Source organism: Bubalus kerabau, chromosome 4 (assembly GCF_029407905.1).
Source record: "Bubalus kerabau isolate K-KA32 ecotype Philippines breed swamp buffalo chromosome 4, PCC_UOA_SB_1v2, whole genome shotgun sequence".
Classification (NCBI taxonomy): domain Eukaryota; kingdom Metazoa; phylum Chordata; class Mammalia; order Artiodactyla; family Bovidae; genus Bubalus; species Bubalus kerabau.
Window position 1 is genome coordinate 88442351 of NC_073627.1, and position 23843 is coordinate 88466193.

Consider the following 23843-nt stretch of genomic DNA (forward strand, 5'->3'; position numbering starts at 1 on the left):
GTCTTATTCAACTCTTTGTGACCCCATGGACTGTAGCCTGCCAGGTTTCTCTGTTTGGGATTCCCCAGACAATACGGGAGTATGTTGCCATTTCCTCCTCCAGAGGACCTTCCCAATCCAGGATCTAACACCCCTCTCCTGCATGGACACGTGGATTCTTTAATCCACTGAGATTCTTTCCCACCAGGGAAGCCTGTTTCCTACAGAGACTCACTGAAATGTTTGTAATCCAATCTCTTGCAATGGTGATAATTCTCAAGGGTCTTATCTATAATGCATCTCAAGTTTATGGTGACAGTTAATTGAGCAATGTATATAAATCATCTTGGACAGTTAAATATGATTATTTTATAATTATTAGAATCATTAATTTTGTCAATCACATTTAGACTCTCAGAAAGAATTACCAATTGATAATTTTATTTTGCTTATTATATAAAATAATCAGGATACTTTGTCAATTGCTCAATTCATCTAGAAGTTTGGAGATAGATGATAAACTAATGAAATTATAAAGTACTGTAACAGCATGGTATGGAAAACAAAGGCACAACGTGTGTTAGTGAAATAGGGAAATAAGCGATGGTTCAATACGTACAATTTGCACAGTGTTTATGGTATGGATAGGGAGGTGGAGTTTGGAATTTCACATAATAGGTTTTGAAACCTGGACTTGCTATTTTCTTATTAGATTGTTTTTTCAAATAAAGTCTTAGCAGGTGGCTCCTGGAAATGAGAATATTTACACCTCAGGTTCAACTATGTTGGAAGGATTAAGTGTCCCTTTTAAGGGCTAAGGAATTTGTAGTTGCTGTTAACATCATTTTTTAAGATTGAAAGTCTGTGGAATTTGTTTGGCAAGTTCTTGGTAATCATGTAACCAGTACCATTGTAACATTTAATTATTAATCAATTCAGGATGAATGAGCCATAATAAGGGATGACAGCATAAAGGAATGTGTTCAGTTCAGTTCAGTTCAGTCGCTAAGTCGTGTCCAACTCTTTGAGACCCCATAAATAGCACACCAGGCCTCCCTGTCCATCAGCAACTCCCGGAGTTCACCCAAACTTATGTGCATTGAGTCGGTGCTGCCATCCAGCCATCTCATCCTCTGTCCTCCCCTTCTCCTCCTGCCCCCAATCCCTCCCAGCATCAGAGTCAACTCTTTGAATGAGGTGGCCAAAGTACTGGAGTTTCAGCTTTAGCATCATTCCTTCCAAAGAACACTCAGGGCTGATCTCCTTTAGAATGGACTGGTTGGATCTCCTTGCAGTCCAAGGGACTCTCAAGAGTCTTCTCCAACACCACAGTTCAAAAGCATCAATTCTTTAGCGCTCAGCTTTCTTCACAGTCCAACTCTCACATCCATACATGACCACTGGAAAAACCATAGCTTTGATTAGACAGACCTTTGTTGGCAAAGTAATGTCTCTGCTTTTAATATGCTATCTAGATTGGTCATAACTTTCCTTCCAAGGAGTAAGCGTCTTTTAATCTCATGGCTGCAATCACCATTTGCAGTGATTTTGGAGCCCAGAAAAAGTCTGACCCTGCTTCCACTGTTTCCCCATCTATTTCCCATGAAGTGATGGGACCAGATGCCATGATCTTTGTTTTCTGAATGTTGAGCTTTAAGCCAACTTTTTACTCTCCTCTTTCACTATCATCAAGAGGCTCTTTAGTTCCTCTTCACTTTCTGCCATAAGGGTGGTGTCATCTGCATATCTGAGGTTATTGATATTTTTCCCGGCAATCTTGATTCCAGCTTGTTCTTCTTCCAGCCCACCGTTTCTCATGATGTACTCTGCATAGAAGTTAAATAAGCAGGGTGACAGTATACAGGCTTGATGTACTCCTTTTCCTATTTGGAACCAGTCTGTTGTTCCATGTCCAGTTCTAACTGTTGCTTCCTGACCTGCATATAGGTTTCTCAAGAGCAAGTCAGGTGGTCTGATATCCCCATCTCTGTCAGAATTTTCCACAGTTTATTGTGATCCACACAGTCAAAGGCTTTGGCATAGTCAATAAAGCAGAAATAGATGTTTTTCTGGAACTCTCTTGCTTTTTCGATGATCTAGCAGATGTTGGCAATTTGATCTCTGGTTCCTCTGCCTTTTCTAAAATCAGCTTGAACATCTGGAAGTTCACAGTTCACATATTGCTGAAGCCTGGCTTGGAGAATTTTGAGCATTACTTTACTAGCGTGTGAGATGAGTACAATTGTGCGGTAGTTTGAGCATTCTTTGGCATTGCCTTTCTTTGGGATTGGAATGAAAACTGACCTTTTCCAGTCCTGTGGCCACTGCTGAGTTTTCCAAATTTGCCGGCATATTGAGTGCAGCACTTTCACAGCATCATCTTTCAGGATTTGGAATAGCTCAACTGGAATTCCATCACCTCCACTAGCTTTGTTCATAGTGATGCTTTCTAAGGCCCACTTGACTTCACATTCCAGGATGTCTGGCTCTAGGTGAGTGATCACACCATCATGATTATCTTGGTCATGAAGCTCTTTTTTGTACAGTTCTTCTGGGTATTCTTGCCACCTCTTATTAATATCTCCCACTTCTGTTAGGCCCATACCATTTCTGTCCTTTATTGAGCCGATCTTTGCATGAAATGTTTCCTTGGTATCTCTAATTTTCTTGAAGAGATCTCTAGTCTTTCCCATTCTGTTGTTTTCCTCTATTTCTTTGCATTGATCGCTGAGGAAGGTTTTTTATCTCTTCTTGCTGTCATTTGGAACTCTGCATTCAGATGCTTGCTGCTACTGCTAAGTCACTTCAGTCGTGTCCGACTCTGTGCAACCCCATAGACGGAACCCCACCAGGCTTCCCCATCCCTGGGATTCTCCAGGCAAGAACACTGGAGTGGGGTGCCATTTCCTCCTCCAATGAATGAAAGTGAAAAGTGAAAGTGAAGTCGCTCAGTCGTGTCCGACTCTTAGCGACCCCATGGACTGCAGCCTACCAGACTCCTCCGTCCATGGGATTTTCCAGGCAAGAGTACTGGAGTGGGGTGCCATTGCCTTCTCCATTCAGATGCTTATATCTTTCCTTTTCTCCTTTGCTTTCGCTTCTCTTCTTTTCACAGCTATTTGTAAGGCCTCCCCAGACATCCCTCGTCCAAGGTAAGGAGCAGTGGCTGCGCTTTGCTGGAGTAGCCATGAAGAGATACCCCATGTCCAAGGTAAGAGAAACCCAAGTAAGATGGTAGTGTTGCAAGAGGGCATCAGAGGGCAGACACACTGAAACCATACTCACAGAAAACTAGTCAATCTAATCACACTAGGACCACAGCCTTGTCTAACTCAATGAAATTAAGCCATGCCCTGTGGGGCCACCCAAGATGGGCGGGTCATGGTGGAGAGGTCTGACAGAATGTGGTCCACTGGAGGAGGGAATGGCAAACCACTTCAGTATTCTTGCCTTGAGAACCCCATGAACAGTATGATAAGGCAAAATGATAGGGTACTGAAAGAAGAACTCCCCAGGTCAGTAGGTGCCCAATATGCTACTAGAGATCAGTGGAGAAATAACTCCAGAAAGAATGAAGGGATGGAGCCAAAGCAAACACAATACCCAGTTGTGGATGTGACTGGTGATAGAAGCAAGGTCCGATGCTGTAGAGAGCAATATTGCATAGGAACCTGGAATGTCAGGTCCATGAATCAAGGCAAATTGGAAGTAATCAAACAGGATCACTTGGGCTCTAGGGCACTCGGGCTTCAGTAGTGGCGGTCCCAGGGTCTGGAGCACAGGCTCAATGGCTATGGTGCACGGGCTTCACAGCCTCTAGACCACATGTAGTCCTATGTGTCACCTGCCTTGGCAGGCAGATTCCTTACCACTGAGCCACCAGGGAAGCTCCTCAGAGGACATTTAAACTACATTGAGAGGTGTAGAAAACTTCTTGAAGGTTAGGGTCCTAAAACAAGTAAAAAACAGTCCTTTATTACTGGTAAAAGTATCATTTTATTAACAAATTATTTTCTAAATAACTTTTCAATGTCAATTCTATACTATTACTTAATGATATTTAATAAGTTGATCTAGAAATTTAAAAAAAAAAAACGATAACTACATAAGGCATTGAAGCTTACTTCACAAGTCAAGCCAGTCTCTCCCTGCTAAGGAGAAAAATCTTCACTGCTTCTGTCTAGGAAGCACATATGTTTTTCCCTCTTTGTCACACACAGGCCTCCTCAACAGCCACATCCTGAGCAGAAGCTGGAAAACAAGGAGCAGAGGTTCTTCACTGGACTCGACAGCAGGATGACCCATCTGGACTGGAGGTGAGCAATGCAGGTGTCCTCCGTTAGAATGAAAACAGCAGGCTGTGGGAGTTCATTTTTTCAGGAGGACTTGCTGAGGACTACAGGCTGGAGGTCAGCCTCTCTTCTGCTCTAAGGGACTGCTCCACGGATGTCGGGGAGGTCAGTATGCATGTGATTGTGGTGAAGGGGTGACGTGCAGATAAGCTCACATCTTGGAAGAATGTGGCTGAGAATCAGGAGGAACAGATGTCTCTCTGAAGGATTTTAGAGCTTTTCTACCCATGAGAAGGTGCAAAATTGGGTTCATAAATTTCCTCTGGAAATTATCTAACTCTCTGCTGACCTGCTGTGTCAGTTTTCCCAGAGCACAGAGTGCCTCGTTCCTGATCTCCATCCTGAACTCCTATCAGGGTGGGTTGGAGGTCAGGACTGCAGTGAGTAGTGACTTCATTCTGCAGAACCTGATCATGAAAGATGTTTTCATTGTCATCCTGAAGGAGCAACGTCAGAGCTCATGTGGCGAGAAACTGTTGGATGCTTTTTCTTTGTACTTAAACTCACAACAAAGGTCAAGAGTTTAAAATACATAGAAAAGAAGGCTCACTTCTCGTAGGGACAATAAAGTTATTTCATTATATTTCATTGAAGAAACCGCTCATAAAAGCTTAGACTTCCTTCTGTGCGGCTTATGTGATTGGACTTCCCCAACCAGGGATCCAGGGACTGAAATCAGGTCACAGCAGTGAAAGTGCTGGATCCTAACCACTAGCCAGTGAGCAAACACCTGCTTTTCTTTTTTTTTTTTTAAGCTGGCAGAACAATCTATTCCCTTCTAACTACTGAATAGTGATTTTGTTATTTAAATTAAATCTTAGTTCTGCTGACTTCAGACCACACCCTGTAGCCCTACAAAACAATAGATAGTGGCCCTTTGGCATTTGAAATGGATTAAGGGGTCTTTGTCATCATTCTCCTCCTCGCTTATTTCATTGGTTCCTTAATGTCATGTTGATTTTCACCCTTCCTTTTATTTTTTTAATGGGATCCTTCAGACAAATCAAAGCCCCCAAGGTTTGCCCTTGAATCTTTGCTACTATTGGAATAGTTCATTTGTCCATGTTTATATTGTTCGCCAGGATTATAAGTACGTGTGACCTAAGAGTTAACGAGAGGATTCAGTTAAAATTCTAAAGAACTTGGAAAGTGGCTAGTCCATTAGTAGCATGCAATAAAATTCAGTGATTATTTTAATATCATAATTACTATTTCCCTGACTAAGATCAGGGTCTTTTGGAATCATTTAATACCAATTCCTTTTAGCTTTTCTTAAAGCATCTTCTCATTGCCTGGCAGATTTGTTACCTAGGCAGATGCTTAGGAAGGTTGGGCTCCAAGACACTGCCAAAGAGGATTAGTGTTCTAGCAATTGGCATTCTAGTCATTCACCTCTTGTTAGGTGGTGGGTTTGACTTCTTCCTTCTCTCCTGAAACTAATCCTACATGGATTAATTGAAAGAAAACTGAGATAGCTGATCTTCTGAAGCAAAGGGCAGTCAATTGACCCAGGATTTGGCCTTCGTTGAGCTTCTGTCGGAAGCAGCCATGCCCCAAGCTCCGTGTTGTTCATACTGGCCTCATGCTTCCCCGCTGCCACAGCCTCGTCCCCAGCTATGCTGCATTGAATTTGCTAACTCAGAATAAGTCATTCTATCAGGGGAAACCACTTCCCTTCTTTCAGACATTCAGAATACATTAGTTTTCCCTTTGCCCACAAAACAACTGTGGACTTTTACTTTCCAGGGAAGTGTCAAAGGGAAACAACAACAACAAAAAAAACTAAAGTTTTGAAATGATAGAGCTATAGCCCCTCTTCCTTTCTTTGCTTTATTGTTCTTACCTCAACGTGAATTAGAACCAGAGCAGGAGCAGCAAGACAAATCCTGACCAACAAGTCACTAAAAGAATGCAGAAACTTTAAGTAAAAATTACACTGTGGAAAATTCTGAAAGAGATGGGAATAGCAGACCACCTGACCTGCCTCTTGAGAAACCTGTATGCAGGTCAGGAAGCAACAGTTAGAACTGGACATGGAACAACAGACTGGTTCCAAAAAGGAAAAGGAGTACATCAAGGCTGTATATTTTCACCCTGCTTATTTAACTTCTATGCAGAGTACATTATGAGAAACGCTGGGGTGGAAGAAGCACAAGCTGGAATCAAGATTGCCGGCAGAAATATCAATAACCTCAGATATGCAGATGACACCACCCTTGTGGCAGAAAGTGAAGAGGACCTAAAAAGCCTCTTGATGAAAGTGAAAGAGGAGAGTGAAAAAGTTGGCTTAAAGCTCAACATTCAGAAAACAAAGATCATGGCATCTGGTCCCATCACTTCATGGGAAATAGATGGGGAAACAGTGGAAGCAGTGTCAGACTTTATTTTTCTGGGCTCCAAAATCACTGCAGATGGTGACTGCAGCCATGAGATTAAAAGATGCTTACTCCTTGGAAGGAAAGTTATGACCAACTTAGATAGCATATTCAAAAGAAGAGACATTACTTTGCCAACAAAAGTCCATTTAGTCAAGGCTATGGTTTTTCCAGTGGTCATGTATGGATGTGAGAGTTGGACTGTGAAGAATGCTGAGCACCAAAGAATTGATGCTTTTGAACTGTGGTGTTGGAGAAGAGTCTTGAGAGTCCCTTGGACTGCAAGGAGATCCAACCAGTCCATTCTGAAGGAGATCAGCCCTGGGATTTCTTTGGAAGGAATGATGCTAAAGCTGACAAAGTACAAACTCCAGTACTTTGGCCACCTCATGTGAAGAGTTGACTCATTGGAAAAGACTCTGATGCTGGGAGGGATTGGGGGAAGGAGGAGAAGGGGACAACAGAGGATGAGATGGCTGGATGGCATCACTGCCTCGATGGACGTGAGTCTGAGTGAACTCCAGGAGTTGGTGATGGACAGGGAGGCCTGGCGTGCTGGGATTCATGGGGTCACAAAGAGTCACACAGGACTGAGCGCCTGAACTGAACTGAACTGAAAGGAAGGAAGGCTATTTCTCCCTGAACGTGTAGCCTGCCTCTCACCATCCTGAATTCTCAGAGGGAGAAAGAAACAGAGGAACAGAGATGCCCAGTGGAATCAACTGTCTGAATGAACAACTGTAACTCACTGGATTCTATGATATAAGCTTCCAATGAGAGACAACACCATCACTGAATCTCCGTCTTCCAACTCAGAAACTCTGATCAGAACAAGTCTTGAACAGTTCAAGTAAAAGTATTGAATAATAAAACTATACTCGGCAACACAGATAATATTTATCTATTAAAAGCAAAATAATTGCAGTTGGAAATTCCTCTACCAACTTGCACAAATACATATTTGCTCTCAGTATCTGAGCACTGCTGACACTTTGGACGTCTGGGGACATGGGTCAGGAGAAGAGGAGGTCACCACTGAGAACTAGGGTCCTTCACACAAACACTGCAGGGGAGAGGATGGGGGTTTAGGAAGACGATTTATTCTCCCAACAAATAAGCCCTCCACAGAAAGGAGATTTTTCAAGTCCACAGGATGTGGTGAGCCTGTCCTCAGGGAGGGAGTCCAGAAGGGGAGGAAGGGACTCTGTCACTCTAGAGGACAGCGGGTGGCTCCATGTGATCTCTCCCTTGTGAGTGAGGTGCTGCTGGGAAAATACAATTATCCTGGATTGAGAGCCTCCTCTCCAATGTTCTCTAAGAACCAGGATTCTGGTGGGGGTATTGGCCCAATCTGTGCAGGACGGCAGGTCTCCAGTAAGAAAATGGTGGAAAGAAAGGGTAATGTCTGTAATGGTCCTGCCCTCATGGTTCCCTGAAGGGCAGGGATTTGCAAGAATGTGTTCTAGAAGGAAGAGAAATGTGGGAGAAGTTCAAGGACTGATAATAATCAGCCTCTTCTCTAAATCAAACACTCAAGAAAACTCATCATTTGTTTCGAAGAACTTAATTGACAGAGTGATCTGGTAAATCCCTGAATAAATATGGAAACCACAGAGTTGAGGGAGCCTCTATTCCCATGTAAAGTAAGAGGGAAAAAAGGAGCCTATATCAGGGCTCCCGCTGTGTTCACAGATAAGAGGAGAGCAACATTTGTGCATGAGAGACAAAGAGCAATAATGTATATAATTACAAATGTCCATTAATTCTGACTTAAGACAAAGACCTTTCTCATTTGATTGATAAATATCCATTTGGATGGGTACATTTGAAGTTATTAGGAAGTAGGAGAAATTAATAGTTTAGATTGATGACATTTTCTTTGATCCTACTGTGAATGCATAAATGAAAATCAAAAAAGGAAGTAAAAGTGCACAGAAATGCCTAGAAAATGAAAACTATCATGTTCCCTATTTAATGGCCTTGCTAGAAAGCATGGCATCAGAGAACCTACCTCAACGTTCCACGAGACGCTGTCTCAGCTAGCCCAGCAGCAGCCTTATCTTCCCCATGGCCTTCGTGCTCTCTCTACTGATGGCCCTGGTGCTGGTCAGCTATGGCCCGGGAGGATCCCTGGGCTGTGACCTGTCTCAGAACCACGTGCTGGTTGGCATGAAGAACCTCAGGCTCCTGGGCCAAATGAGGAACTCTCCCCTCGCTTCTGTCTGCAGGACAGAAAAGACTTCGCTTTCCCCCAGAAGATGGTGGAGGGCGGCCAGCTCCAGGAGGCCCAGGCCATCTCTGTGCTCCATGAGATGCTCCAGCAGACCTTCAACCTCTTCCACACAGAGCGCGCCTCTGCTGCCTGGGACACCACCCTCCTGGAGCAGCTCCGCACTGGACTCCATCAGCAGCTGGATGACCTGGACGCCTGCCTGGGGCAGGTGACGGGAGAGGAAGACTCTGACCTGGGAAGGACGGGCCCCACACTGGCCATGAAGAGGTATTTCCAGGGAATCCATGTCTACCTGCAAGAGAAGGAATACAGCGACTGTGCCTGGGAAATCGTCAGAGTGGAAATCATGAGATCCTTGTCTTCATCAACCAGCTTGCAGGAAAGGTTAAGATGATGGATGGAGACCTGAACTCACCTTGACATGACTCATACTGACTAAGATACCACATCACCCTTGTACGCTCACCTGCAGCCATTTAAGAGACTTTGAATTCTGCTTTAGCCACAATATTTATTGAATTAAATCAATAAATACTTTCTCAGTAGTAATAAGAAAGTAGTTATAAAAAGTATTCAGCTGCACAGGAATCAGTGCATAGCGATGACTGCCCTGATGTTATTTATATGTTTCTTTATGTACATATTTTCATTTATTATTTTATCTCATATTTATATTTTCATATAAAATATTTGTTTACATTGTAATAAAATTTAGAAAACGTGTTCATTTTCTTAATCTTCTAATTTGTTTTTATTAAATTCTTATGAAAGTAAACTTGTTTCTTCATTCTGAAGACCTAAATCTTTATTTTGTCTACATAAACCTATTGTGGAATTGCATTTGTCCATGTTTACTATGGAATGGCTCTATTACTTCTCAGGACTTGATTGTCAAAAGGTGGAATTCCTGGAATTCCCTGGCAGTCCAGTGGTTTGGACTCCACGCTTCCAGTATAGGAAGCGCAGGTGCCATGGATATCTGCTCAGGGAACTACAATTCTGCAGGCTACAGAGGGCAGCCCTCCATTCCACCCCTCCAAAAAAAAAAAAAGGTCGAAAGGAGTTCTGAAACTGTGGAAAATGATTAGTCCTGAAGTCACAGATAAACTAATTTATACCCAGTCAGCAAAGAACTGTTGGAGTCAGTATCTGGGGGAAGACTCGTCTCCTCCAGAAAAGGTGCTGGCATGTGGTGCTGAGTGGCTGATCCCGACACCTGTTACTCTTCCTCCCACCTTCCCCTCAGTCCTGCTTTACTGAGCAATCCACTCCCTTACAGAATATCTTCACTGCCTCCAACACAGGAGCTCTGTTCTGTGATGGTTTCTGGTTCCAAGTTTTTCTGAGTGGAAATCACTGGAAGAGAGCACAAGTGAAAGGAGAGTTCTAGAAATTTCAAAACCTTTGAATTGCATCCCTGCTATTTAACATCAGTGTGACCCTGCAAAATATCACAAACCCTAAGGAGAGGGAAATGGCAACCCACTCCAGTATCCTTTCTTGAAAATCCCATGGGCAGAGGAGCCTGGTGGGCTACACTCCATGGGTCACAAGAGTCGGACACGACTGAACCAACTCAGCATGCACTCAGGCACACATGCTGTTTTGATCCTCTTCTTTAATATGGGGAAAATAAGAGTAGTTTTTGACAGGATTACTGTTAGGATCAATGAGCCCATATTACAAGAAGCATAAAAGAGTGCCTGGCAGTAATGATCAGGACAGTGAGTCCCAGAGTAGCTGCCCACAGGAAGCAGACGGGACAGCTGGCCTGAGGCAGTGACTGGAAGGTAACACTGGAAAGATGCTAGGTCCTTGGTAAAAATATTTAACTTGGGTGCTAGTTTCACAGATTAGTTTGTGAACTCTTCTGTGCTCAATGCTGAAGACAATTAACAATTTCGGTATCTCAGACTTCTAGAAGTATTCTTAGGAGGTCATAGAAATTCTTTGAGAAAGAAGGATTAGTAGAAAATGCTTTCATCTACTATAAAAGTGAATAATAGGGAAATCATAGAAATCTCATAGGACTGCAGAATATCACACACATGACTCATTAATAATGTTTCTTGCTTCTTTAGTCTGAGTACAACTGTACTACTTCTTGAAGACATTTCTAAACTTACCTTCTCAACTCGCTGTTGGGTTTCAGTCTTTCAGCAGCAAAGCAGAGGCAGGAAGAAAAGAGCAAGGGCCATGCAGGGTGAGGCTCTGCTCTCCAGCCCTGGGCCGTCCTGGGTTTGATCCCAGTTGTTTTCTGTGAAGACTTCAGTCCCTAAGGGCCGGCAGTGTCACCTCCTAGAGCCGGTCCTTCTCAGAAATCAGTGCCTTTGAGGAGGGACTGCTACAAGTGTACACAGGTGTCATACCCAAGTGACAGTCTTTCTCTGCACAAGGGGCCATGAAGTCAATTTTATTGGTCAAAATACATAAACCTTGTGCATGCATACTGCCAACTGTCCATGATAACAGTGGCTACATGAATCCACATTCAAGACCATATAAGCTCTATATGTTCTCACACATTAACCAAAACAGGATCTTATCATCTTTTTACTTTTTGCCAATCTGACTGGTGACACATAGCATCTAGCAGCAACCATTAGTTTTCCTTTTCCTAATTGATGGCGGTTGTTATCAGTCATACTCGTCAGGAAAACAGAAAATTCCTTCCAGCCTTCTAGTCCACCCTGGGAACTGGTATGGGAAAGGAAACCAATCCGCAGGCAAAGGAGAAATGTACTGGAAGGAACTAGAGCCCCAGCATCACAGAGTAGAGTTGAGGAGAAGAGCTGTGGAGCTGAGACGTTGGTTTTAAGACCGCTGCACTAGGATAGAGGACAGCCTTTCCCCATCACATCCACTGGAAGCACAGGCTTCCCGGTGAATTTCTGATCCACACAGATGCACCCACTGCTCCTGCACTGTGACTTTACTCACGTAAAGAAGGTCGTTATTCATTTTTGTTCAAACTCCGTGATCTCCAGCTAGAAGACACACAGATTGCAAGGCCCTCAACCAGATCCCAGGCTCCACACTCACACTGCACTCCTGCCATCTGGCTGGTATCCAGTCTGAGTTTCATTTGTGACCAAGAAGTTTGTGGTTTTCCTGTGTTCAGGGCCCAGAACTGTCTTCTGTTCAAACTGATGAACTAGGTCATGACTTGCTCTAGTTTTCAGGCCTTTAAAAATCTATCTTGATGGTTATGTCTTCCAAAGATGCATGCTGGAATCATATACCCAACTGCCTATTTCACAGTTGGTGTCTACTGAGCACACATTATGCTGAAATCAAAAGCATTTTAATTGCAATTTTTTAAACAACTTATTCATATGAGAAGACAGTTTGAAAAAGTTAATGAAACTCTCCAATGAAAAACTGACTACAAAAAAAATGCTTAATAGATGACCTTTGGTTAAAAGAAATGAAAGCAAAAAAAGGATTTTGTAAACTGAGATGAGTTATTCAAAGTAGTTACTAGGTCATAAGTTTGTCAAATATGGCTTTCGATCGGATGAAGAGAGATATACAAAGAAGTAATATTGAAAACATTACTGATGATTTTGCTTCCATTAAAGCCAGGAACTTAAAGTACTGTTGTGGCATAAGGAAAATATTTGAATTTGATGTGAGTTGAAGACTTATACATTTTAAAACATTTTCCAACCAATTAATATTACAGGAGAAATTAACCATTTATATTAATATTAAATGAAATAATTTTCCCTTTACCTAGGAGCTTCATTTTAAGTCTCAGTTTTGTCCCCAAGTCTTCCCACTGGAGGGTCCCAATATCTAGTAGATTCCCGTCCAGATTGTAGATACCTTTCCCCTTTCCCTGAATTACTCCTTTGCCCCATAAACAAGGGCTTCCCTTGTGGCTCAGCTGGTAAAGATCTGCCCGCAATGAGGGAGACCTGAGTTCAATCCCTGATTTGGGAAGGTATCCTGGAGAAGAGAAAGGCTACCCACTTCAGTATTCTGGCCTGGAGAATTCCATGGACTATACAGTCCATGGGGTCGCAAAGTGTCAGACACGACTGAACGACTTTTACTCACTCCAGAACAATCCTGAATCTGAAAACATACCACAACATGCTGTGATTTCCAGCCGTCAATCACGGCATAAAAGGGCACCGGTGTGAACCGCTCTGGCTAAAATCTTCTCCCAGGAAGGGGAGGATGGACGCAATGGTAGCTTATCTAGAATTTGGAGGTGCAGAAATCAAAGGCTCTGAGCGACGCGGCCAAAGATCGCCTGGGCAGTGGGGCCCGAAAAGGAAGTTTCCTTTCTGTTCCCGCGGCCCCAAGCTCTCCCTGGGCCCCGGCGGCGCCTCGCTCCGGTCGCGGCTCCTGTCCACCGCGACCCGCGAGTTCTCCCCGTGGATCTGAAGCCCCAGGTGGCAGCGCTGTACCTGGAGGCGGGTCCCGCTGGGTGGGCGGTGCCGGTCTGTCAGTTACTGAGAGATCGGGCGCCCCCTCCCGGCCACTGGGGCGCAGAAAAAGGAGTTTGGAGGGCTCTGAAGATTAATAGTGCAGGACCTGAACTGTTTCACGGAGGCCCAGGTGAAGGGCTGAATTTCTGGACTCCTGGCCTCCCTGCTGATGGTAATAGGGAGGCTCTGCTCCATCCCTCACATTTCACCAGTTAGTTTAGGTCGTCTTCTATTCTTTTTATCATTTCCCAAATTCATATAATTTGGAAGCAAAAGTTTGTTGCTGAACCACGAAAGACACCAGGATTCTTGGTCTCCAGAGAAGAATTCAATCCAGGGCCAGTGACGAGGCTTGATCGCTCAGAACTTTTGTGTAATAAAGTTTTATTAAAGTATAAAAGAGATAGAGAAAGCTTCTGACATAGACATCAGAAAGGGGCAGAAAGAGTGCCCCGTGCTAGTCTTCAGCCAGATGTTATATAGCTACTGCTGCTGCTGCTGCTGCTGCTGCTGCTGCTGCTAAGTCGCTTCAGTCGTGTCCGACTCTGTGCAACCCCAATGACGGCAGCCCACCTGGCTCCCCGTCCCTGGGATTCTCCAGGCAAGAACACTGGAGTGGAGTGCCATCGCAGTCTGCTAATTAGACAAAGGAAATGTCTCAAAACTCAGAGAATGGCACCAGGCCCCTCACCCACAACATGCATGAGATAACATTGGCACCAGGTAAGTCATCCCTGGCCATAAAATGATTGATATGAATCTTGAAGAAAGGCAGATTTCCAAACAAATATACAGTTTCATTAACACAGATTAGGAGAACACTGTATGAGTATAACATACTGGTTTGTCAAGTCGGTTCTGAGCCTTTAGGTGGAACTGACTTGAACACAGAGTCTAGAGTAAATACACAGTACATTAACAGCTTAAGACAAATATTTCCATTAGAAAAATGCATTGGTTAGCTCAAGGTTTGGGAAAAGTTCAGTTCAGGTAGAACCAGGTGTCATTATGGAAACACAGGAGTTTAAGAGAAACCTCTTTTTAAATGTGTATGGAGAAGGGGAACAAATCTAACACTAGTTTGTTTCCTCCTGCCGCTGAAGAGAGAGAAAGAAAGAGTCTGACACTTGCAGCCTGTTTCCTCTGTTTGGAAACCCCTGGCCTTCCTGTCTGTTACCCTCTCAAAAGCATTAAGTAGTTTTTTTACTTACATTCACAAAGCCATCAGCTTGGTGTTTTCTATAGAGGATTCACTGAAATGTTTGTAATCCAATCTCTTGCTGGGGTCACAACTCATAAGGATCTTGTCCATCATGTAGCCCCAATTTATGCTGAGAATTCATTGAACAATCTATATGAATCATCTTGGACAGTTAAATATTATTTTATAATTATTAGAATTATTAATTTTGTCAATCACATTTAGACTTTCAGTAATAACTACCAGTTGATAATTTTATATTGCTTATTATACAAAATAATCAGATGCATTGTAAATCACTTAGCTTATCTAGAATTGGAGGTAGATGTGAACTAATGGAAACAAGAGGTTTGTACCATCGAGGTATGAAACAACAAGGGTGCATCTTGTGTTAGAAATAAAATAGGAAATTAAGTGAGGGCTCAGTACATGCAGTGTGCGCAGGTGTTACGGTCTAGATAAGCAGTTTGGAATCTGACATATTAGGTTTTGAAAACTTCCCATTTCATTATTAGATTATTTTATTCAAATAAAGTCTTAGTGGGAGGCTCTTCGAAACAAAGATATTACCTCGGTTTCAACTCTGTTGGAAGGAGTGCGTGAGCCCCTCACAAAGGCTAAGGAGTTTGTAGTTGTTGTCACTGTCATTTTTGATAAGCACTGATAGTCTGTGGAATTTGTCTGGCAGGTCCTTGGTAATCATGTCCACAGTAGTCTTGTAACATTTAATTAGTAATCAATTCAGGATGGATGTGCCATAAAAAGTGAGGGCAGCATCAGGGAATGTGTTCTTACTCCTCAATAGTATCAAGAATGAAATAGATCCTAATGAATCCTTGCCATAAACACAATACCTTGGTATCTCCTTACTACCATGTTACGGACTGAATGTGTGTGTGTTCCCCAAATTCATATATTGAAACCCTACCCCTTGACTTCCCTGATGGTCCAGTGGCCAGGACTCCATGCTCCCAAAGCAGGGAGCCTGAGCTGAATCTCTGGTCAGGAAACTAGATTCTGCACGGCAAGCAAGACTTCCCATGGCTTAAGTAAAGATCCTGCACGAAGCAACCAAGATCCAAGAACCAGCATACATCGACTAAGACATGCCGCAGCCAAATAAACACATAAATATTTTAAAAATTCTTTAAAAACCCGCAGAAACCCAACCCATCAATGTGATAGTATTAAGAGATGGAATATTAGGGAGATCATTAGGGTTAGTAAGCAATAAAATTCAGTTATTATTTTTAATGTCATAACTACTATTAGCTAGACTAAGATCAGGATCTTTTGGAATCATTTACTTCCCTTTCATTCTAGTTGTTTCAAAGCATATTCTCTTTGCCCAAGTGGATTTATCACCTACGCAGATGCTCACCAAGGCTGGTCTCATAACCCTGCCAGAGAGGATTAGTGTTCGAGCAACTGGGGCTCTGACTGCCTGTCTCTTGTGACCTGGTGAGTGTGACTTCTTCCTTCTCCGCTTATACTGACCACATGCTAATTAAAGAAAAGAAAAATTAGGTGGCTGGTCTTACAAAGCTGACGGCAATCAACAGATCAAGGACTTGTCCTTCTTTGAGCTTCTGTAAGAAGCAGCCCTGTCCTAGCCTTTGTGTTGTTCATATTGGCCTCATCGTGTCCCTCTTCCTCAGACTTGTCCCCAGGCTGTGCTGTACTGCAGTTTGCTAACTCAGAGTACGTCACTGGGTCAGGGGAAAACCACTTCCCTTCTTTCATATTCATGACATTGAGACTTACTCTTGTTTTCTTGTTGCCCACAAAAAAACTGGGCAATTTTACTTTCTAGAAAAGTTGCAAAGAGAAACAAAAAAAATATAATGTCTTGAAAGTGATAGAGATGCAGCCCCTCTGGCTTTCTTTACTTCCCTTTGTTGTTCTCACGTCATCATGAATTGTAGCCACAACAGGAGCAGTGAGACAAATCTTGTCCAATAAGTCAGTCACTTCAGTTCAGTTCAGTCGCTTAGTCGTGTCCGACTCTTTGCAGCCCCATGAACTGCAGCACACCAGGCCTCCCTGTCCATCGCCAACTCCCAGCTGCTGCTAAGTCACTTCAGTCGTGTCCAACTCTGTGCGACCCCATAGACAGCAGCCAGCCCACCAGGCTCCCCTGTCCCTGGGATTCTCCAGGCAAGAACACTGGAGTGGGGTGCCATTGCCTTCTCCAATGCATGAAAGTGAAATGTGAAAGTGAAGTCACTCAGTCGTGTCTGACCCTCAGCGACCCCATGGCCTGCAGCCTTCCAGGCTCCGCCGTCCATGGGATTTTCCAGACAAGAGTACTGGAGTGGGGCGCCATTGCCTTCTCCTGCCAACTCCCAGAGCCTACCCAAAAGAAGTCACTAAGTGAATATAAAAAGTTTAAATGAAAGATTACACTCAAGGAAAGAAGACTATTTCTCCTGATCTAGTAGGCTGGGTCTCATTGCCCTGCATTCTCAGAGGAACAGAGCTGCCTGCTGGAATCAACTGCCTGAATGAACAACTGTAACTCACTAGATTCTGTGACATAAGCTTCCAGTAAGAGACAACACCAATATTGAATCTCCATCCTCCAGCTCAGAAAGTTTGAGCAGAACAAGTGTCAAACAGTTTAAGTAAAAGAGTTGAATAATAAAAACTATACTTAGCAGGGTAGATATTATTTATCTACTAAAAGCAAAATAATTGCAGTTGTAAATTCCTCTACCAACTTGCACAAATGCACTTTTGCTCTCAAGGACTGAGCTTTGCTGACACTTTGGACACCTGGGGAAACAGGTCAGATGAGGAGGAGGTCACCACTGAGAACTAGGGTCCTTCACACAAACACTGCAGGTGAGAGTTGATGGTTCAGGAAGATGATTTATTTTCACAAGTAAATGAGCCTTGAGTCCTCACGATGTGGTGAGCCTGCCCTAAGGGAGGGAGCCCAGCAGGTGAGCAAGGGGACCCTGTCACTCCAGAGGACAGGGGGTGGCTCCATGTGATCTCTCCCGTGTGAGTGAGGTGCTGCTGGGGAAATACAATTATCCTGGAATTAGAGTCTTCCCACCCACATCATCTGAGAAGAACCAGAATTCTTGGTGGGGGTAATGGCCCGGCCACCAAAGGACAATAGGTGTCCAGTATGAAAATGGTGGAAAGAAAGCGTGATGTCTGTAATAGTCCTGACTTCGTGGTTCCCTGAAGCACAACCACATGCACCTGCAGGAACATGTTCTAGAAGGAAAAGAAACATGGGAGGAGCTCATGGACTCACAATAATCAGCCTCTTCTCTAAATCAAACACTAAAGAAAACCCATCCTTTGTTTCAAACAGTTTCTTTGCTAGAGTGACCTGGTAAATCCCTGATAAATACAGAGCCTGCCTTCCAAAGTAAAGTAAGAAACAGAAATTGAGCCTAGGATCAGGGCCAAAACTGTGTTCATGGAACAGAGAAGAGCCACATTTACACATGAAAGAGAAAGAGTGATAATGTTTGTACTTAGAAACCTACATCATTTCTGATGTAAGACAAAGAAAGACCTTTCTCATTTGATTGATAAATATCCACTTGGATGGGTACATTTGAAGTTATTAGGAAGTAGGAGAAATTAATAGTTTAGACTGATGACAATTTCTTAGACCATATTCAGAATACATAAATGAAAATCAAAAAAGGAAGTAAAAGTGTAGAGAAATGACTAGAAAATGAAAATTACCGTGTTCCCTATTTAATGCCCTTGCTTAGAAAGCATGGCATCAGAGAACCTACCTCAAGGTTCCACCAGACGCCACCTCAGCCAGCCCAGCAGCAGCCTCATCTTCCCCATGGCCTTCATGCTCTCTCTACTGATGGCCCTGGTGCTGGTCAACTATAGCCTGGGAGGATCCCTGGGCTGTGACCTGTCTCAGAACTACGTGCTGGTTGGCAGGGAGAACCTCAGGCTCCTGGGCCAAATGAGGAGACTCTCCCCTCGCTTCTGTCTGCAGGACAGAAAAGACTTCGCTTTCCCCCAGGAGATGGTGGAGGGTGGCCAGCTCCAGGAAGCCCAGGCCATCTCTGTGCTCCATGAGATGCTCCAGCAGACCTTCAACCTCTTCCACACAGAGCACTCCTCTGCTGCCTGGGACACCACCCTCCTGGAGCAGCTCCGCACTGGACTCCATCAGCAGCTGGATGACCTGGATGCCTGCCTGGGGCAGGTGACGGGAGAGGAAGACTCTGCCCTGGGAAGGACGGGCCCCACACTGGCCATGAAGAGGTATTTCCAGGGCATCCATGTCTACCTGCAAGAGAAGGAATACAGCGACTGTGCCTGGGAAATCGTCAGAGTGGAAATCATGAGATCCTTGTCTTCATTAACCAGCTTGCAAGAAAGGTTAAGAATGATGGATGGAGACCTGAACTCACCTTGACATGACTCTCACTGACTAAGATGCCCCATCATCTTTGCACACTCATCTTCGGCCATTTCAGAAGACTCTGATTTCTGCTTTAGCCACAAAATTTATTGAATTACTTCATCCAATACTTTGTCAGTAGTAAATGAATATATATAAATTTTTTTGACTGCAGGTACATCAGTCCCGAAGTGAAGACTGCCCTTATTTTATTGTTTGTTTGCTTATTTGTTATATTTATTGTTTTGTCTCCTCATATTTATTTTTCCATATAAAATATTTTTGTTTACATTGTATTAAAATTTAACAAATACATTCACATTTTTATTTCATTATATTTGTAATTTGTTTTCTTTATTAAATATTATCAAGGTGAACTTCTTGAATTTTTTACTGTTTTATGTTTAGTTGCCAGGTAAAGTCCGACTCTTTTGTGACCCTATAGACTGTAGCCCACCAGGCTCCTCTGTCCATGGGATGATCCAGGCAAGATTAGTGGAGTATGTTGCCATTTACAGGGGATCTTCCCAACCAAGGATGGAATCTGAAATCTGCATTTTAGGCAGATTCTTTACCGTCTGAGCCACAAGGGAAGACCCTTGGTTGAAAGAAATGAGAGAAAAAGAGATTTTGTAAACTGAAATTAATAATTTACGATAGGTACTAGGTCATCAGTTCAGTTCAGTCACTCAGTCGTTTCCGACTCTTTGCGACCCCACGAACTGCAGAACGCCAGGCCTCCCTGTCCATCACCAACTCCCAGAGTCCATTCAAACTAATGTCCATTGAGTTGGTGATGCCATCCAGCCATCTCATCCTCTGTCGTCCCCTTCTCCTTCTGCCCTCAATCTTTCCCAGCATCAGGGTCTTTTCAAATGAGTCAGCTTTTCCCATCAGGTAGCCAAAATATTGGAGTTTCAGCTTTAGCATCAGTCCCTTCAATGAACACCCAGGACTGATCTCCTTTAGGATGGACTGGGTGGATCTCCCTGTAGTCCAAGGGACTCTCAAGAGTCTTCTCTAACACCACAATTCAAAAGCATCAATTCTTCAGTGCTCAGCTTTCTTTATAGTCTCACATCCATACATGACCACTGGAAAAACCATAGTCTTGTCTAGATGGACCTCTGTTGACAAAGTAACATCTCTACTTTTTAATATGCTGTCTAGGTTCATCATAACTTTCCTTCCAAGGAGGATGCTTCTTTCAATTTCATGGCTGCAATCACCATCTGCAGTGATTTTGGAGCCCAGAAAAATAAAGTCTGCCACTGTTTCCACTGTTTGCCCATCTATTTGCCATGAAGTGATGAGAACAGATGCCATGGTCTTAGTTTTCTGAAAGTTGATCTTTAAGCCACCTTTTTCACTCTCCTCTTTCACTTTCATCAAGAGGCTCTTTAGTTCTTCTTCACTTTCTGCCATAAGGGTGGTGTCATCTGCATATCTGAGGGCATTGATATTTCTCCCCACAATCTTGATTCCAGCTTGTGCTTCCTCCAGCCCAGTGTTTCTCATGATGTACTCTGCATAAAAGTTAAATAAGCAGGGTGACAATATACAGCCTTGACAGACTCCTTTTCCTTTTTGGAACCATTCTGTTGTTCCATGTCCAGTTCTAACTGTTGCTTCCTGACCTGCATACAGATTTCTCAAAGGCAGGTAGGTGGTCTGGTGGCCCATCTCTTGAAGAATTTTCCACAGTTTATTGTGATTCACGCAGTCAAAGGCTTTGGCATAGTCAATAAAGCAGAAACAAATGTTTTTCTGGAACTCTCTTCTTTTTCGATGATCTAGCAGATGTTGGCAATTTGATCTCTGGTTCCTCTGCCTTTTCTAAAACCAGCTTGAACATCTGGAAGTTCACAGTTCACGTATTGCTAAAGCCTGTTTTGGACAATTTTGAGCATTACTTTACTAGCCTGTGAGGTGAGTGCAATTGTGAGGTAGTTTTAGCATTCTTTGGCATTGTTAGTCAAATGCGGCATTCATGCAATGAAGTGAGATAAACTGGGAAGCAATTTTGCAAACATTACTGATGATTTTGTTTCCACTGAAGCCAAGAACTTAAAATTTTGTTTGGTCTTAGAGAAAATATCTTAACTTGATATTAAGACTTATAAGGTTTAAGTTATTTATATTATATATTATATATATTTATATTATTTATTTATTTATATTATTGTTATATTTCCACTGAATTATTTATATATTTATATTTATATTTATTTATTATATTTGCACTGAATATTCCACTGAATTATTTCCACTGAATTATTCCACTTAAACCTTAAATAAGGTTTAAGTTATTTATATTATATATATATGTTATATATATAATATATATATTTATATTTGGCATATATATATTATATATGCCAAAGCCTTTGACTGGATCACAATAAACTGTGGAAAATTCTGAAAGAGATGGGAATACCAGACCACCTGATCTGCCTCTTGAGAAATTTGTATGCAGGTCAGGAAGCAACAGTTAGAACTGGACATGGAACAACAGACTGGTTCCAAATAGGAAAAGGAGTTTGTCAAGGCTGTATGTTGTCACCCTGTTTATTTAACTTATATGCAGAAATGCTGGACTGGAAGAAACACAAACTGGAATCAAGATTGCCAGGAGAAATATCAATAACCTCATATATGCAGATGACACCACCCTTATGGCAGAAAGTGAAGAGGAACTCAAAAGCCTCTTGATGAAAGTGAAAGTGGAGAGTGAAAAAGTTGGCTTAAAGCTCAACATTCAACAGTCTTATGGACTCTGTTGGAGAGGGAGAGGGTGGGAAGATTTGGGAGAATGGCATTGAAACATGTGTAATATCATGTATGAAATGAGTTGCCAGTCCAGGTTCAACGCACGATACTGGATGCTTGGGGCTGGTGCACTGGGACAACCCAGAGGGATGGTGTGGGGAGGAGGAGGGAGGAGGGTTCAGGATGGGGAACACATGTATACCTGTGGCGGATTCGTTTTGATGTTTGGCAAAACTAATACAGTGTTTCAGGTTTAAAAATAAAATAAAATTAAATTAAAAAAAAAAAGCTCAACATTCAGAAAATGAAGATCATGGCATCCAGTCCCACCACTTCATGGGAAATAGATGGGGAAACAGTGGAAACAGTGTCAGACTTTATTTTTTTGGGCTCCAAAATCACTACAGATGGTGACTGCAGCCATGAAATTAAAAGACGTTTACTCCTTGAAAGGAAAGTTATGACCAACCTAGATAGCATATTCAAAACCAGAGACACTACTTTGGAACAAAGGTTCGTCTAGTTAAGGCTATGGTTTTTCCTGTGGTCATGTATGGATGTGAGAATTGGACTGTGAAGAAAGCTGAGCACTGAAGAATTGATGCTTTTGAACTGTGGTGTTGGAGAAGACTCTTGAGAGTCCCTTGGACTGCAAGGAGATCCAACCAGTCCATTCTGAAGGAGATCAGCCCTAGGATTTCTTTGGAAGGAATGATGCTAAAGCTGAAACTCCAGTACTTTGGCCACCTCATGAGGAGTTGACTCATTGGAAAAGACTCTGATGCTGGGAGGGATTGGGGGCAGGAGGAGAAGGGGACGACAGAGGATGAGATGGCTGGATGGCATCACTGACTCGATGGACGTGAGTCTCAGTGAACTCCGGGAGTTGGTGATGGACAGGGAGGCCTGGCGTGCTGCGATTCATGGGGTCGCAAAGAGTCGGACACGACTGAGTGACTGATTGGATCTGATCTGATAAATTATAAGAATCCGCCTGCAATGCAGGGGTCCACGGGCCGATGACTGGGTCAGGAAGATTCCCCTGGGGAAGGAATAGGCTACCCACTCCAATATTCTTGGGCTTCCCTAATGGCTCATCTGGTCAAGAATCTGCCTGCAATGTGGGAGACCTGGGTTCGATCCCTGGGTTGAGAAGTTCCCCTGGAGAAGGGAATGTCTACCCACTCTAGTATTGTGGCCTGGAGAATTCCACGGACTGTATAATCCACAGGGTGACAAAGAGTCAGACATGACTGAATGAATTTCACTATCAATTTTGAAATATTTTTTAACCAGTTAACATTGCAAGAGAAATTAACCATTTATATTAATATTAAATGAAATAATTTTCAGTCTCAGTCTTGTCCCCAAGTCTTCCCACTGGAGGGTCCGAGTATCTCGTAGATACCTGTCCAGACTTCAGGTGCCTTTCCCTTTTCCCTGAAACCCTGAAAGAATTAGTCTTTCTCCCCAGAAACAATCCTGAATTTGAAAATACTTCACAACTTGCTCTGATTTCCAGCCATCAATCGCCAGGTGTAAACCGCTCTGGCCGAAATCTTATCTTAGGAAGGGGAGGGTGGACATGGGGGCAGGTGCAGAAATCTAAGGATCTGAGCAAAGTAGCATTAAAGCTCCCCTGGGCAGTGGGACCAAAAGGAAGCTTCCTCATTGCTCCCACGGCCCCTCGGGCTCCCTGGGCTGTGGCGGCGCCTCGCCGGGTCAGGGCTCTTGTCCACGGGGACTCCTCGGTTCCCCCCTGGATCCTGCGCGGGAGTTCGCTGCGCTGGACCTGGAGGCGCGTCCTGTCCATTACTGAGAGTTCAGGTGCACATCCCGGCCGCTGGGGCGCAGCGAAGGGAGCTTGGAGGACTTAGCTTAGTGCAGGACCTGAGCTGTTTCACTGAGACCCAGATGAAGTGCTGAATTTCTGAAACTCTGGTCTCCCTGCTGATGGCAACGGGGATACTCTGCTCCATCCCTAACGTTTCACCTGTTACCATATGTCGTCTTCTATTCTTCCAGTCCTTTCCCATATTCATGTAATTTGGTAGCATTAAGTATTTTTAACCTAAATCCACAAGAGCCCTGTCAGCTTGGTG

General features: G+C 43.3%; 1 protein-coding gene and 1 pseudogene across 1 annotated transcript; both read left to right on the top strand.

Annotated features, from left to right (window-relative positions):
- Nucleotides 1-8738: 8738 nt before the first annotated feature.
- LOC129651508 (interferon omega-1-like) lies at nucleotides 8739-9359 on the top strand (annotated as a pseudogene).
- Nucleotides 9360-18399: 9040 nt separating this feature from the next.
- On the top strand, nucleotides 18400-18987 carry LOC129651509 (interferon omega-1-like). Its single transcript, XM_055580201.1, has one exon. The coding sequence runs from the start codon at nucleotides 18400-18402 to the stop codon at nucleotides 18985-18987; it is 588 nt and encodes a 195-aa protein (XP_055436176.1).
- The last annotated feature ends 4856 nt before the right edge of the window (nucleotides 18988-23843 follow it).

Excerpts from the sequence above, each read along its gene's own strand:
- LOC129651509 (XM_055580201.1), top strand. The coding sequence starts at position 18,400 with ATGGCCTTCATGCTCTCTCTACTGATGGCCCTGGTGCTGGTCAACTAT.